The sequence below is a fragment of the Panthera onca genome, chromosome E1 (genome assembly GCF_046562875.1).
Source record: "Panthera onca isolate mPanOnc1 chromosome E1, mPanOnc1 haplotype 2, whole genome shotgun sequence".
Classification (NCBI taxonomy): Eukaryota; Metazoa; Chordata; class Mammalia; order Carnivora; family Felidae; genus Panthera; species Panthera onca.
The window spans coordinates 41,339,119-41,354,581 of NC_138352.1; the positions used below are offsets into that span (position 1 = coordinate 41,339,119).

At 56.6% G+C, this 15,463-nt stretch overlaps 1 protein-coding gene across 1 annotated transcript; it reads right to left on the reverse strand.

The window, feature by feature from the left end:
- Positions 1-917: 917 nt before the first annotated feature.
- LHX1 (LIM homeobox 1) lies at positions 918-7,733 on the reverse strand. Its single transcript, XM_060646602.3, has 5 exons — positions 7,251-7,733; positions 5,075-5,301; positions 4,703-4,980; positions 3,167-3,332; positions 918-2,849 (listed from the first exon to the last, which is right to left on the reverse strand). Exons 1-5 carry the CDS (start codon positions 7,418-7,420, stop codon positions 2,470-2,472), a joined length of 1,221 nt encoding a protein of 406 aa, XP_060502585.1. The 5' UTR covers positions 7,421-7,733; the 3' UTR covers positions 918-2,469.
- Between the last annotated feature and the right edge of the window lie 7,730 nt (positions 7,734-15,463).

Consider the following 15,463-nt stretch of genomic DNA (forward strand, 5'->3'; position numbering starts at 1 on the left):
TAACAAAATATGAAAATGACAACGGAAATTATGTGCCATTTAACGTAAAACCTTTGATTTTTAAAACGAAATAAATAACCCAGACTGAAATCTAGGTGATATAGAAATGAAATTCTGGAACTCAAATAGCATCTAATATTAAAAACACACACGTATTTCATAGTAGATAAATATTTAAATTCCTTCCATGTTTAATGAAGGCTTGGGAGGGATTGAAGTACTTTTCAGAACCTATTGGCAACTCCCAGGTAAAATTTGATTTCTTTATTGGTTATTTTTGCTCATCTTTCAGAGAAAGGTAATATGTATCTTGTGCCAGATGAAATAGTTTTCCTTCTAGAAAACTTCAAATGTAACAAATACTATAAAACAACTACTTCATATCAGTTCTCTGAAAGGGATTAAAGTATTTCATTTCTAGCTGTACCCTACATTCATTTTACGTTATCTTTTAAACCACCAAATTGGAGAGCAGGATTATCTATGGGAAGTGAATTGAAACTGAAAAGGACCACCTCTAACTATATATTTACAAGTAACTGACTATCACAAGTCCAGTTTTGCACGTGCAGAATGGGGGATAGAGACAGTGCATGGGCTCTCATGCCTAATCATACCCGGACCAGGACCACTCATTTTTAGCCATGGATTTGATTTCTATTTCAAATTCTATATTAATTTATCAGCAAACAGCTCTTCAACTGTATCAGTTAAATCCACAGAATGCAAATCGGTAGTTAATAACAGCGGGAAGCCACGGAGAAAAGCTTGGCTGGCATTAGCAAGGGGATTCAGCCATAGCCAAGGTAAAAACATAGCCCAGTCCTGCTTCTCTTCCCTCTGGGTTCTGAGGTGTCATTCAGCTCCCCATCAGGCCTCACCTCTACTTGTTAAAACATCAAATAACACACCAAATATCTAAACATCAGATTTTCTATTTTTATTAAAAACTCACAAATTTATTCAACATGTTTTCTTTCATACAGTGAATGGTCTAATATGCACTGGAGGTCACACAAGCTTAGGTTTATCAGAACAATAAAAGACATATGAGAAATTTAATATATAAAGAAAAAAGTAGCAGCTGTTGACTGCATATTTGACCATAAAATTTAAATATTTTGGACTTTTATTTTAAAGACACAAAAATAAAACCTGTGTGGGTCTATATAAGTCATATTAACAATTCCATGAATGTTCAACAGGACTAAAAATTAGCAAAGATGTTTTTTTTTTTAAACCTTGTAACACTTTTTTTCTTTTTTTTTTTTAACACTTTCTCAGGTTGTGGTGCCAGGCACCTTTACAGTATTTGTGCTATAATTATTCTATTTGGCAAGTGTCTGAATATCATGTTTTCTCTTTGCCTTGTGTAAACAACACCTTTTTACATACTAGCACAGTGAGCTGCGAGCCCTGCAAATCTGTCAGAACATCTACAGGAAAAGAAAATGAACAATTTTGGTTGATTGCTCAAAACATTTTGTTTTTGAACAAGAGGTTTCAAAACAGGATATATTAATAAAACACTGAACTCCTGAATTTAACATTATACGTAAACAGTTGACTGTTTTTAGTTCAATAGTCTTTTTTTTTTTTTACTTTTTTTTTTTTTTTTTTGTATGTGTGAAGGTAGAATACTTTCTTGTACAGTTGATGTTCAAGTCATTTTACTGAGAGGTCTGGCTAGAGACCATCCTTATCGAGGGTGTCTGTGTGTATCTGTGTGTGTGTGTGTGTGTGTGTGTGTGTGTGTGTGTGTGTGTAGAGCTTTGTGAAGGTAGAAGAGTTGATACTGAGGGCTTTACATTTAGAATTTTGCAATTTTCGCAAAAACAAAAACCAAAAACCCAGATAGACAAAAAATATATATATATATAGTCCCACCTGATGCACAGCAGGTCGGCGTTTCTGAAGCTATAAGAGTTTGTTGTCGCTGTTGCTGAACTCTGAGACAACACTAGTGAATTTCCCAGAGCCAGAACCCTCCTGGCTGGCCCGGGAGCGCCCCGGGCTGCTCCACCTCCCTCACCCGGCTGCGCCTCGGCCTCCCTCCCCGCGGCTCCCGGCGTCACCACTGGCTGTGCGCCCCCGCCGCCTCCGTGGCTGTTTCTCTGCAGCCCTCTGGCCAGGTGCGCAGGCTCGAAGAGTCTTGCCCCTGGATCCGGGTCCAGGTGGAAGATGGGGAGACGTCTGAATATCTCTTCCGGAGCCCCAGTTCTGCACCTTGCCAGTCAGAGCACGGATCCCAGTTCTACTTCCAGGAGGATTTGGATTCTGTTTCTTGTCCCCCTTTCCCGTCTGGACTCGCCAGACGGAAAATGGTCCCCGAGGCTGAAGGAAGTGTGTGTGTATGGGGAGTGGGGGGGGTGACTTGCTTTTATGTTTTTTTTTTTCTTTTTTCTATTTTTCTTAAATAAAGGTTCATTTCTGTACAACCACGAACTCCGCGGACCGTGCGAGACCCCGCTACCACACGGCCGCCTCGTTCATTTCGGGCGGGTGAGACAGGTGGTTCCCGTAGCTCGCCCCGCCGTTGACCGACAGTGATGAGAAGGGCGGGCTGGGCCCGAAGACCTCAGCCGACATTGAGTGTAGAGGCCCGGGCAGGCTGGGCTCAGGGCTGGGCGAGTCCCCGGGGGGGTGCGCCAGGATGTCAGTGAACCGCTGCGCCTCGCTCGACGGGTGGTGGCCCGGCAGCGGGTGCTCCAGGCCGCCCAGGGGCGTCCCGGAGGGCCCGGACGACGGCACGAAGGGCAGGTCCACCGGCGTCTGAGCCTGCGAGGACGGGGGGCCTTGCGGGAAGAAGTCATAGTTGCCCCCGGGCCCGTAGTACTCGCTCTGGTAATCTGCGGAGCGGCGGGGAGGAGGGTGTCAGGACGGCGGAGAAAGGACGCGAAGGACAACTCGGGGAACTCGCCGTCGCGGGCTCCCCTGCGGCGCTGGCCGCGGGGAGGAGGCTTGGTGCAAACAGCGGAGCTGCTCCCGGCCAGCTCGCCCGCCTCGTTCGCGGTCGGGAATTCGGCCCTCGCTCTGGACTACCTCCTCTTGATTTACCCTCCGGCCTTCCCCATCTCCCCCACTCGAAGCGCCTCCCGCGCTGCCACCCGCTTCCAACGAAGCCAAGCCCGGCTGGCCGCTCCCCGCCTCTGGGCTGCACACTCACCTCCGTAGAAGGAGAAGGGTCCGTTGGGGATGAGCTCGCCCGGCTCCAGGCGGTCCACGAGCGGCCGCATCCGGCGCGGACTGCGGAAGAAGGCGTGGCGCCGGGCTCCCAACGCGCTCAGCTGCTTCATCCTCCGTTCCTTGGAGCGTCTGTTCTGGAACCAGACCTGAAGCAGACACGCGGCGGGGTGAGGCTCGGGAGACACCCCCCCCCCCCACACACACACACACTTCGGGTGCGGGGGCCGATCGGCCCCTAACTCCTCTAACCGCTAGCTGGACTCAGGGCTCCGCGCGCGCGCGCGCGGCTGTGTGTGTGTTGTGGTGCGTGGGGGTTATGTCTGAGTAGGAACGCCAAGGGCGGCCCCTGAGCCAATGGTATACAGGATTCCCGACTGGGGACCTGGGCAAGCAGCCCTGCCCGACGTGAGGCAGTCGGAGTTGTTTCCAATATCACACTGTCACAGTTACATCTTCTGGGGGCTGTACACACATAGACACTCAACCTCCCCAAATAGTGTCAGACACACGCGGTTTCCCGTCCAGGGTCCCTGGCAGCCCCCTCCCCCATGACGGTGAGAGAGAACTAAACAGCCTCCTGCTGACACCCAGTCTGCCAATGATAGTGACACTAAAACCCACAATCTCCTTTTCAAATCCACGCAAAATCTCCCAGTGCCGAATATACTTATCCTCAGCCTCTCACTGAAAACACAGACACGCAAACTTCCCTTCACTATGCACATGTTGGCACAGCCTCTCAGAGGCTGCAAGGAGCGTGGCGGCCTGGCTGTGTGTGCCTCCCAGCCTCCCAGGCACATCCACCCACATCCTTGCAGAGCCTCCACGGGTGAACCAGACACCTAACCTTGGGCCTGAGTCTCAGGCCCAAATCATACGCAGCCTGGAGTCCTCACAACACACTGGCACAGCTGCCCAGATGCCCACCTTCCCCCTACCCCATCCCACTTTAGACCGCCAGACGCTGAGCTGACTCCAGCTCGGACCTTTTCCTCTTCAAACCAGGACTCCCCCCCCACCTCTCTCGGGAGAAGCTCTGGGGCTTGTCTAACCGCGGCAAGAGACCCACAAAACAGGGGAGGGGGACACAGAGGGAGATCAGTGTTGTGGAGGAGCCACTGGAACTGACTCACTCCGGCATGCTCAGAGAACTCTGTGTTCCTCATCTCTGCAGAAGAAAGGGTCCCAACTCCCCTTGCAGTGTCCAACAATGTCCCCTCCCCCGGACAGTTGCTGAGCTCACCGTCCCCCCCCCCCCCCCACTCTGCCACTACCACCACCAGCTTTGGATTGGGAAGTGGAGCAGGCCTAGGGATTTCCAGATGCTCTATGCCACAGGCCGCACCTCACAGGTCGCCAGGGTAGGGGTGTGTCTGGGCTTCTCCACTCCTCCCCCTCCAGCCTCCCTGAACCCGCAACCCTGCTCGAGGCTGGGTTTCCCCAGCTAGGCCTGGATGCTGGTGTAGAGGAGCCTGTAGGTCTCAAGGGGAACTGAGTAGCATGCCCAGGCCCCGACCTGGATGACACGCATGTTGAGGCCAGTCTCCTGAGCCAGCTGCTCCCGGATATGGCGCGTGGGCTTGGGAGTGGCAGCAAAGGCTGCCTTCAGAGTTTCCAGCTGCTTCGCCTTGATGGTGGTGCGGGGCCCCCGCCGCTTGGCGCCCAGGTTCTGGTCATCATTCTCATTGCTGCCCCCTTCCTTGTCGGATACGTTGGCGCTCTCCGAGTCCTTGGCATCATCCTGTGATGGGTCTTGGGAGTCTGGAGACAAACTGGGGTCGCTGCCCGTGGTGGCTGGGGAGAGGGAAGGGACAGGTGAGCAGCGGCCTTAGTGGGCCTCCTTCCCCCAGGAACCCCACCCCTAGCGAGTTGGGAATTGGGGCCTCACCCGAGTGGAGGCTGTTCTCTTTGGCGACACTGCTATTGCTTAGGTAATCCTCTTTGCAGACAAACTTGTTCTCGTCGATGATATAGAGCTCCTCACCAGTGGACAGCTGCTTGTTACACATCATGCAGGTGAAGCAGTTTAGGTGAAACACTTTACTCCGCGCTCGCCGCACCAGGTCGCTAGGGGAGATGCCCTGCGCGCAGCCGGCGCATTTGGTACCGAAACATCTGCGGAGTGGAAGAGGACGGGTTGGTGAGGAGCAGGGCGGGCGGGGAGAGGCCGGGAAAAAGACGTTAGAGAAAGAGAGAAATAGAAAGTGGAGGATGAAGAAAAGGATGGGGGAAAAGAAGAGAGACAGCCAAAAAAAAGAGGCAGAATGCCGATCAAGCAGGCAAGAAGGCCGGAGAGAGCGCGGGGCACCAGTGAAAAGTCAATGGGGGAGATACACATGGTTACGGTGAGAGAGCGAGGGGCCCAAGCTGCTCCCCTCCCCCACCAGGCCTCATGCCCAGTGCTGTCCCAGAGGAAAAGAGCGCCGCGGAAGAAGGCGGCAAGGCGGCTATGGGAAGGGGGAGGGAGGCACTTCTTTTCTTATTAGATTCAGAGAACAGTCAAATTTTAATTAGAGCTCCATGTAAACGCGACCCGAGCGCCGCTTTTCTCTCCTAGCGTCGCCTCTCTTTCACTGCACAAGAACCTGCGCATAGGCTGGGGGTTGGCAAAGTCCAGTCCCACCGCGGGTGAAGAAACAGCCGCGGAGCACGCAGACGGCTGCAGCTGGGCCGCCGCCACGTTCAAGCCCAAAGCCCGGCAGGTTGGCACAAGCTAGAGTCACCGCGGGGCTCTAGGTGCTGGGCTGCGCTTTGCGGGAGCCAGGCCTTTGGGGCCCACTGGCAGCTGGCACCGTTCGCTGTTCTCCGGTTCGGCTCCAGCCAGTATTGGGGACACCAGGTGCGGTCAACCGAGGTTCAGAGGCTCAGCCCGCGCTTGCTCCGGGCAAAGCCAGCCTGCACAGCGCTTTTCTCCATGGTTCCCCGCAATCAGAGCCACGCTTCCCGGGGACAGTGTTGGGGACAGCGCGTTCTGGGCCTCTGAGCAAAGCGACCTGGATGGCCTCGCACCCCCACCCCTTCTCCCAGTTTGATCTGTCACCAGAAACTCAGAGAAAAGCAGAGACCAAGTCAATCGAGTAAACTGAGAGGTTTCAAACCAGTACAGAGGAATTAAAATTCGCATTTGCTTCTGTTCTCGGTTAACTTGTGTGTTTGTGTGGATTTCGGGGCAAGATAGTTTAAGAGAATAAATTAAAACGCTAAACTAAGGAGGGGCGTCTGGAGAAGTCTCCCGGCTCACACGAGCCGGCCTCGGTTTTTCCCGGTTTCAGCAAGGAGGTGGTGGGGCGAAGGGAAGGCGGGCAGTGCCTGGGAGAGCTCCGAGCGGAGCCTACGCCACAAAGCCGAGGTTCGCGTTGGGCGGAGACCGAACCTCCCGCCAACCCAGGCAGCCGGGAAGCCCAGGGAAGGGTCTTCCCGGAGGCTGGAGCCTTGGGGCATTTCACAAGCACCTAGCAACTTGCCTAGGCCGGCGCTGGGAGGCTGTTCGGGGTTTCAAGAACACCCTGGGATATGCAGGATTGGCATTAGGGCTGGGTTTTTCCCTGCCGCCACCAAGGCACAGGACTCAGACACTTTACGCAGAAGCCTCTGTGGTTCCCGCCAAGAACCACTTCTTCTTTTTGGAGGCAAAAAGAAGTGGCTTGGATGTAGCCCGGGCTTCTAAGCCCAGCCTGGAGGGCAGGCAACCTGGGAGGCTCGGAGAATGCAGTTGTTGGGAGAGCTCAGAGCGGGGAAAGACCAGAGGTGGGGTTACAACGTCGGAGGCTGTGCTGCCCCCTTCTAGGCTTGGAGGGGCTTCTAGGCGGAAGTGGATTCAGAACCTTTCTTCCCAGGCACGTGCAGCTAAGCCCAGACCCACAATTTCCAGGAGGCAAGCAGGGCCACCTCCCGGGTGCCCTGTGCACCAGCTGACGAAGAGGCGGGTGCCCGTGGGACTTGGCTGCCCTCTCCAAAGGCTGCTCCTAACGCGGTTGCTTCGGCCACGCTGACCTCTCATCCGAATCTGGCCGGCAAGGGCCCTCGGGGAGGGAGCAGCAGAGGTGCCCCAGGGAAGTACTCACCGGAAAAAGTCGTTCTTGCAGTAGAGCTTGCCTTCCCGGGAGAAGCACTTCTCGGTCAGGTTGCATTTACATTCACAGCACTGGACGCACTTGACATGCCAGGCCCTGTCCAGCACATTCAAGAGGAAGCGGTCCAGGATGGGCCTTTTGCAGCCGGCACAGTGCACCATGGTCTTTGGTTTTGGTCGGGTGAGGCCGGGAGAGAGAAGAGCAGGGAGAGCCTAGGGGATGCCTCCCAAAGACGATAGCAAGAGCTCCCCAGCCCCTCCAGAAAAGAGGAGACACACTGGGGGGTGCGGGCCAAAACCCGCACCAGGAAACCAGAAGGGGGTGAAAATGAGGCTGATGCGGGGCGGAGGGCACCTCGGTGGAGTGTGCAGCCTGGGAGTCCCAGGGCCCCGGGGCACCGCAGCCCCGCCGAAGCTCCCGGGGCGAGGAAGAGTCTCGGGCCGGCGAGAAAGCCACTCTTCTGCCCAGAGCCCGCGGAGGAGTGAAGGTCACCGAGAACGGCGACGGGAACAGAAATAAATAAAACGGAGACGGAGAAGGAAAAGGACGACGCAGCGAGCTCGGGTCGCAGGGAGAGCGCCGTGGAGTTCTCTTGGGCTTGAGGTAGAGCTGTCAGAAGTCAAAGTGCATCTGCTTTTGTCGGAGTATGAGGGCGGGTGTGTGTGTGCCGGGCTGCCTGCCACCGGGATTTCCCCTCCTCTTTTTATAAAAGAAAAGAACAAAACAGTAGAGAAGCTTTGGATCCTAAACTGCCGGCATCGCGCAGCGGGTCCGAACGCGCCGGGCGCCCGCCGTGGGCCTGGGGGAGGGGGCGGGGGCAGGCCAAGGGAGGGGGGAGGGAGGGAGGGCAAGGCAGGAGGAAGATCTCGTTGTTGATGGTTGTTGCGGCTTAGGTTCCCCCCCGTTTGGAGAAGTGTTTGTGTCAGTCGAGATTGCAGAGGGACAACTCCAGGCGGACGCAGCCAGGTGCGCTGGCTCACTCCCCACCGCCCCAGCCCCGTCACCTCGGCCCGTGGCCTGCCTGGCGGCCTCCGTGTTTTCGGGACGGCCCTCCCTGCTCCTGGACTCCTTCGGGGAGGTGATAGGGTCTGGCTCCTCACCGCGCCTGGCCGTGCATCGTGGCTCCAGTCACAACTCGCGGCCGCCTGGGCGCGCAGCCCCGCATCGCTCGGCCCGCGCTCGGGCTGCCTGCGTCCAACCCCACAGTCGCGCGACTTTCTTTTCCTTTTCCCCCTTTTTTCGTTGTGGTGGCAAATCTGGGTTTCCTTTCTAGCCTTTCCTTCCTTCCTTCCTTTTTTTTTCTTTTGCAGCGGGAGGAGTCAGGGGGAGGGGGAGTAGCTTGGAGAGCTTTAAAAAAAAAAAAACGTCCTGGTGCAGCAGCTACAGTTCTGCGAGGCTGGAACAGCTCAGCAAGGGCCGCTGCTGTCGCCGCCCAGGCCGCAGTTCGTTGCTGGCTGTCCCCGGACAAGCGTCCCTCTGTCCCTGGTCTCCTGGCCCAGTCCGCCGCCCTGGCGCGTCTCTCCCCAGCTCCGGCGGCTCGGTCACTGCTCCTGGCTGTTGGCTGAGCTCTGGAAGCCCCCTCGCCTTAATGCAGCGCCCGCCGACGTCACCGCGGCCTGCGACCAATCAGCGGCTCGCGGTCCCTCTGTAAACCATTCTGCATCCCCCGGCCGGGGAGAGTGCCGGGAGACCGCGTTTAGAGGATCAGTGGCGGCCGCATCCGCGGCCGGGCGCGGTGCGGGCGGCGGGCAGCGAGGTGCCCGAGCCCCTCCTGCTCCGGTAAGGCCTCGGTTTCGATGGGAAGGACTGAGAGCGCGGGAGTAGGAGCAGGCGGAGGGTAGACTACAATTGGAAGGTGGGATTAATCTAAGGTTGAGCCTTGTTGAAGGTTGGGGTGCAGCTGGGTCCGGGAGCCCCGGCGGCCCTGGTGCACTGTTTGACTTTGCAGTTCAGCGGGTGTTGGGCTTTTCTTTCTCTCTCTCTCTCTCTCTCTCTCTCTCTCTCTCTCCCCCCCCCCCCCTTCTCGCTTTCTTGGCCTAGAAGTTTGTCCCGGGCACAGCGCGCGTCTTTGGGGGAGTGGGGGAGGGAGGGCGTTTGGCAGCAGAATCTTCTCCTCCGGTCCCTCCAGTGCCTCTTCCCCCAGTGCATCCAGAGTCCACGGGTCTTGGTCTCCCGGAGATCTGGGTGTCTGTTGCCCGCAGCGCGGTCTTGGAAAGTTGATTCCGGCGGTTTCCTGGTGGGGGCGGGGGAGACCGGAGGCGCGGCGCCCGGGAGGGGGAAAGGAGTGGGTGGGGAAGCGCCTCGGGTGAGGAGTTGCAACCCAGGCGAGAAGTTGTGAGAAAACTGTGATCCGGAGACACCTTTTACATACAAAAAACAAACGACTAGGCGGGAAACCGCAGGGCATCAGTGGCGGCTGGTGGGTGGTGGTATGGCAGCGGGAAGCTCCGTCTGGAGCTGCACTGAGAGGCTGCAATGGATTCGGGTGTGCAGCGTGAGGGCAGAGTGGGCCCGGCTCCCCTCCTCCCGCGTTCCAGGCTCTGGGCTTGCCACAGCTTCCCGAGACCACCGCAGACCACACCCCCTGTAGTTCACTCTTCAGGGAGCCCTTCCTTCCCGAATTCCGAATATGACCCTCGGGACCACTGCCCCGGGGCCGGTTATTCCAAATGTGGGGTTCAGGTGCGGGTCCTGGGAACCTCAGCCTCCAAGAGTCACTCTATTTCCCTGGCCGAGATCAGTCAAATTCCAAATTCCTTTCCGACAGCACTACTTCTGTGCCAAACCGGGATTTCTCCTGAGGTCTGAAGGTGTCAGGGCTGGGCAGTCCTGTTTTTGCTCCTCGTTTTTTGTTTTTGTTTTTGTTTTGTTTTGTTTTGTTTTGCTGGGGGGGGGGTGCTAAGAAGACGCATTCAGCCCTACCGTGGAAGAAAATAAGGACGGGCAGCCAGCCAGGTCTAGCTGGCATTTTGGAATTGGCCTTTCGATCCCACTAGTGGTGTGGGACTCAGAGATTCCACACAACGGCCGGGGACTAAGTTGGGGGAAATGCGCGCTGAAACGCAATTACAACGAACCTGAGCGGGCCTGGGATCCAGCTCTCAGCAAACCGAATACCCTCTTCGGACGAACCGGGTAGCCGCTACAGCGAATTTGGTTTGCGCTCTGTGGGAGTGGAGTTTTAGGGCTCCGCCCACGCCCCTTCTCTGCCTTCGAGCTTCTGCCCACACCACCCTGCAATCTCGAGGCCGCCGTCAGCCTCCACCTTGCCTCCTGCTTCACCTTTTCATCAGGAGCCAAAGCCGAGGCGGTGTGCGCCTTTTTGGCGCTCCGCGCATCCTGACCTCTGGTTGCCGGGCCTCTAACAGCTTCTCGACAGCCCCTCCACACACACCTGGGCTGGGGCTCCCGGATGCAGGGAAGGCGGTGTTGGGGCTGGTTATCTCTCTCTAATCAAGACCCCCCCTGTGGGCCTCTCTCAGGGCCCGGCTCAGGGGAGGGGTAAGAAGGGAGAGCAGTTCTCTAACCGGGCAGCCCAGCTTCGCGAGATCCGACTGGGTTTTCGTGCTCCTGGGGCAGACCCAGCGGGACAAGCCGATTCGCACCCAGTGCTCCAGCACGTGCGGAGGCGCTAGGAGCTGCTTGGCTCAGGGGTCCCCATCTCCTCCCCTTGGAGCCCGAGGTGCCTCCCCAGCCCGCTGGGTTGGATGGGGCCCGCGGGGAGGAGCTGGTCCAGTCGAGCCATCCCCACGCTCTCCCCCCCCCCCCCCCCAGCTGTCCTGGTTCTCGCCGCAGCGCCCTCGACCAAACCGCCCCTTTCTGGAATCTAAAGCCTCGGAGTCCCGAGTGGCTCAACCCCCGCCCCCGTCCCAGCTGGGCTCCTTCTCATGCAAAGCAGAGGGGCCGCGGGGGTGGAGGGCGGTCGACAGGGACCTACGGGGAGACAGCTGGACCCGGCTGCCGGCCCTTCCTGAACCCAAGGCCCGCTGTCTCCCTTCGAGTGGACAGCAGGGGGTTGCTCCACCCGTTTAGGGGTGCAGGGATCTAGGGACATCGGCATAGGCCGGGGGAAGAGGGCCCCTCCCTGCTGGGGACCAACGCGGTAGGGGAGTTGAGAGGACGAGGACAGGATGCAGGCTCTGGGGCATCAGGCTCTGTTTGTCCCTGTGTCCAGATGGTTCACTAAACAGGTCTGCGGGAACCAGCCCTGGCGGCTACCACAGAGTCCGGCAGCGCAACTCTAGGCGCGCCTCTTGGCTCCTGATTCTAGTCCCGATTTAATGCCTCCGTGGCGACAGCACTCTGTATTAATGCGGTTTTTTTTTTTTTCGTTTCCATTGAGCTTTTATTTTAAAACGTATTTAGTCGTATAGACATGGACAGAAAACGGACCCAGCTTTCCAAATTAGCCGCTTCTGAAGGTTCGCAGCCCAGCTCTGTATTTAAACCAATGGCTGCTCCGTGAAGAGCGCCAACCTCCCCTCCTTACTCTCACCGCCACACTTCCTGCCAGCGTCCTGAAGTACACAGCGCTTTCCTACGCCAGGACCTCCAAGTCGCACAGAACCACAACCACGCACACCGCCCCAGGGCCTATAAACTCTGCGCGGGTGCTGTGAGAGTCAGTTTCGAGGCGGAGTTTTCGCTCGGTGGCAGCGGAATAATCCTCTCCACTTCATCCCCAGGCTTTCTTGGAAAAGGCCCCAGAGGGGCCAGGAAGCGCCTTTCACAGTTCCAGTCTCCCTTCTGAGAAGCGCCTTGAGGATCAGTCCGAGAGGCCGGACCCCGCTGGGGAGCTGGGGTTGGAGGGGGTTCTGCTAGCCCTCCCCAGCCGCCCTGCAGTTTGAGAGGGTTGAAGGCGTCCTCTCTTGCAGTCCGCTTTCCTCCCGCGACCTCCGTGGTTCCAAGCCCTAGATCGCCTGGCTCCCTGACGTTCTCGAGTGGCTTGCGCGGCCCAAGAACCCAAGCCTGCCCCGCACGGTCAGCTGCTGTAGATCGAGAGCCGCGCCCGCCCCTGGCCGCTTCCCTCCTCGCCCACTCACTCACTGTGCAGCCCACCAGCCCCAGAAAAGCGCGGCGAGGCCGTCAAAGGAGGCGCTTGGGGCGGAGCGGACTCTAGGCGGTTAACTTTGCAGGGCGGTAGGAGTGGGGCGCAACCAGCCTCGCCGGTGCAGGCAGAGAGAGGAGAGAGCGAGCGGGTCGTCTCGAGTGGTCCGGGAGGCCGCACAAACTGCGCACAGACCCGGTAGGACGTCGCGGATGGGCACGGGAAACTTTGGCCCAGGGCCCTTGGATCTGATCCTACTTCTCCAGCTCTCTCCTTTCCCTTTGCTCCTGACTCAGGTTGTACTAATCTCACTCCATCACTCACTCCTGGTGATGATCTACGTGTGTGCACCACTTTACAGTTTATATCACTATCTCCCCTGAACCGCATAGTAGGAGGGGGATTGGTTTTAGCTTCTTTTTCCCCAGGAAAGAGAGCCAAGTTAGGGGGTTTGCCCGAGATCCCTGAGCCAGGGCACTGCTGAAGGTGAGAAATTTGGGGTTGGGGCTTGTCACCTTGGATTGCTGTGCACTTTGCCCCAGCGGTGGCTTCCAAGTTGGGGATGGGAGAGGGTGGGGGACCGCGGGGCCGGGAAAGGGCAGCATCCGGCCGGGGCTTCACGGTGTGAGCGCTCTGGCTGGGTAAACAAGGCTGGCTTCCCACGAGGGCTGGGGAGGGGGGGCCCCTACCCTGGGCCGGGGCTGGGGGGTGGGGCGGGCAAGGTCAAGCGTGGCGATCTCAGATGGAAGGCAGCGCCGCGGAGCAAAGACCGGTCGTTGATAGTCACGGAGGGGAGAGAGAGAGGGACAGAAGTGAGTGGAGAGGGACAGAGAGAGGGAATAAGGACAGAAAACTAGGGAAAAGAAAAGCAATGCGGAAACGCATGCAGGGATAAAAGGAGGGAAGGGGCGCTGGGGGCAATGCTGGGAGGAGCAGAGGAAAAGAGAAGAGACCCAAAAAGACACCCACACCCAGGCGACATAAAAAAAGCGGCGGGCAGGGAGAGGTGCGCAGCCGAGCACCCGCAGGTGCTGGGGGGGACATCTGGCAGGACTCGAGGGTGCGAGGGTGTGTGACAGTCGTGCTCGTAGGCGGGAGAAAAGGAGGCAGAGTGTTTGGTGGGCGACTCAGCGCCCGTGGAAAAGCGTGTGAGCGGCTCTGGGCAGGAATCCAACAAATAAATAAAACGTCTAAGCGGCGTGACAACAATGTGTATTTGGGTGCGTGCCCGTGTTCCTGTGTCTGAACACACACTCACACCCGGTAAGGAAGACAAACGGGGCTCGCGCCTCAGAGTAATTAATCCTCTCACTAATTGACTCTCTCCCCTTACCTAATGGTGGTGGTCAGTGCCAACATCTGGAGAGATATCAAAGAGGGGGGACCCCCAAAGCTAACTACGTTTGGGACTGGGATTGAATTCTTTCTGGACTTGGCAGCTCGAAATCCTCCCTCCGTGGGGGCAGAGTTCAATAGATGTTGCTGCCTCACCAGTCTCTCCATGTTTGCATTAATGAAAATCTCCTCCTATTAGGGATGGCCAGGAATCGTCCACATATGCGCTGAAGCCCTTCATCAATCTCAGGCTGAAAGCCACCCACTTACACCTCTGCCGGACATTTCCTACCTTTAGGCAACACCAAGGCTCCCCCTGCCCCACTGTTCCCCCAGAAGCCCAGGCCCTGCATTCTCTCTGTCATGACTTTGTCTTCCCCAGAGCCTGGGTTGTGTCCTGCAGCTCTTAGTAGAGCAGGTGGAAGTTTTGAATGGGCTGGGAAGCAGCCTTGGGTAGATGGAGGGAGACCGGCAGGAGAGTTGAGGTCAGGGCAAGGATAGGAAGAAGCTTCTAGAACCAAACTCATTCAGACACAGGTGGAGAGACACAGAAGCCCAGGGGAGAGCAGTGCACCTGGCAAGAATGAGGCCTCTGGGGACAGAGTAGAAAAAAAAGGTAGACACCGTGCACCATGGGAGAGAGCATCAAGTGTGTGGGAAGGCAGGCAGATGACCATGTCTCAGTGACTGTGAGGGGAACAGTTCCATCAGTGTGTGAGCATGGGGAGGGGCCCCTTTTAATTTCTCCTATAGCACCCTCAGTTCTCAGGGCTGGGGGAGGAGGCAGTGAAGAGAGTATTGGACTTAGATCAACCCCTTGATAGTGGAGTTGGCCAGAAGGGGCCCGGGGCCCATAGTCTGTTTGGTGATGCAGCTTTGAGGCTTGGGTTTGGGAGGTGAATGTCAACTCTCACCCCATTGAGGTGGCAGCCCTCCTCAGGGGCTAAATAAATAATTAATTGCTGAGATCCATAACCTGCTTAGCCTAGGGAGAAGAAGGAGCAGGGAAGGACAGCTCCCCAGGAAAAAAAAAATTCACTTCCCCCTCCTCCACTAAACACATTCTTAATTGTCCCTTGGGAACATTTGTACATTTGACCAAAGCAAATCCCCAAGCAGTAACAGCAGAATTCGTCATAGGGGCTGGCAGTCCTGAGAGAGCTGGGGGTCTGGGAAGGGGGAGGTGGGAGAGATGGTGGGCATGTCTGAGGAGGTGAGAAACTTGGCTCTTCTCTCCCTGTCTCTGTCATGCTTTAGAAAGAAAGTGAACAAGAGGAATAAAGTTCCAGAGGAAAGAAAGAGAAGGGCATATAAAAGGCAAATCCAAATCAGGAAGAAAAGAAAGTGAAGGAAGAAAGAAAAAGGCGGGGGTGGGGTGTGGGGGGGAGACACGCTAATAAAAAAGGGTGAAGGCGGCCCCAGGAGGCTGGGCCTCATCCCAAACCATCCGTCTTCATTGTCTCCGTGTGTGCTAAGGCAACTCCGGCATAAGGAAAAGCCACTATTGGAGCCGCGGCTTTATTTTATATCCTATACATCAGGAGGGAGGCAAAGCTTTATTTTCGCCAAGAGACAGATATTTTATTTCTCTCTTACGGTTTTATGTGTGAGAGATGTCAGGTTGCCACAATGGATGGCTAATGCATAGGCAAGAGGAAGCCGTGTTGGCATGCTGTGTGTCATGGGGTCTTGGGGGGGTGAGCGGGCCTGGGATTTAGGGCTGATGGGACACTCTGGGGGATTTCTGCTAAAACATCTCTCTTCATAAATCCAGAAGCATGGTCAGCTCAACAGGGAGAAGAAGGAGTTTTAGAGGGAAAAG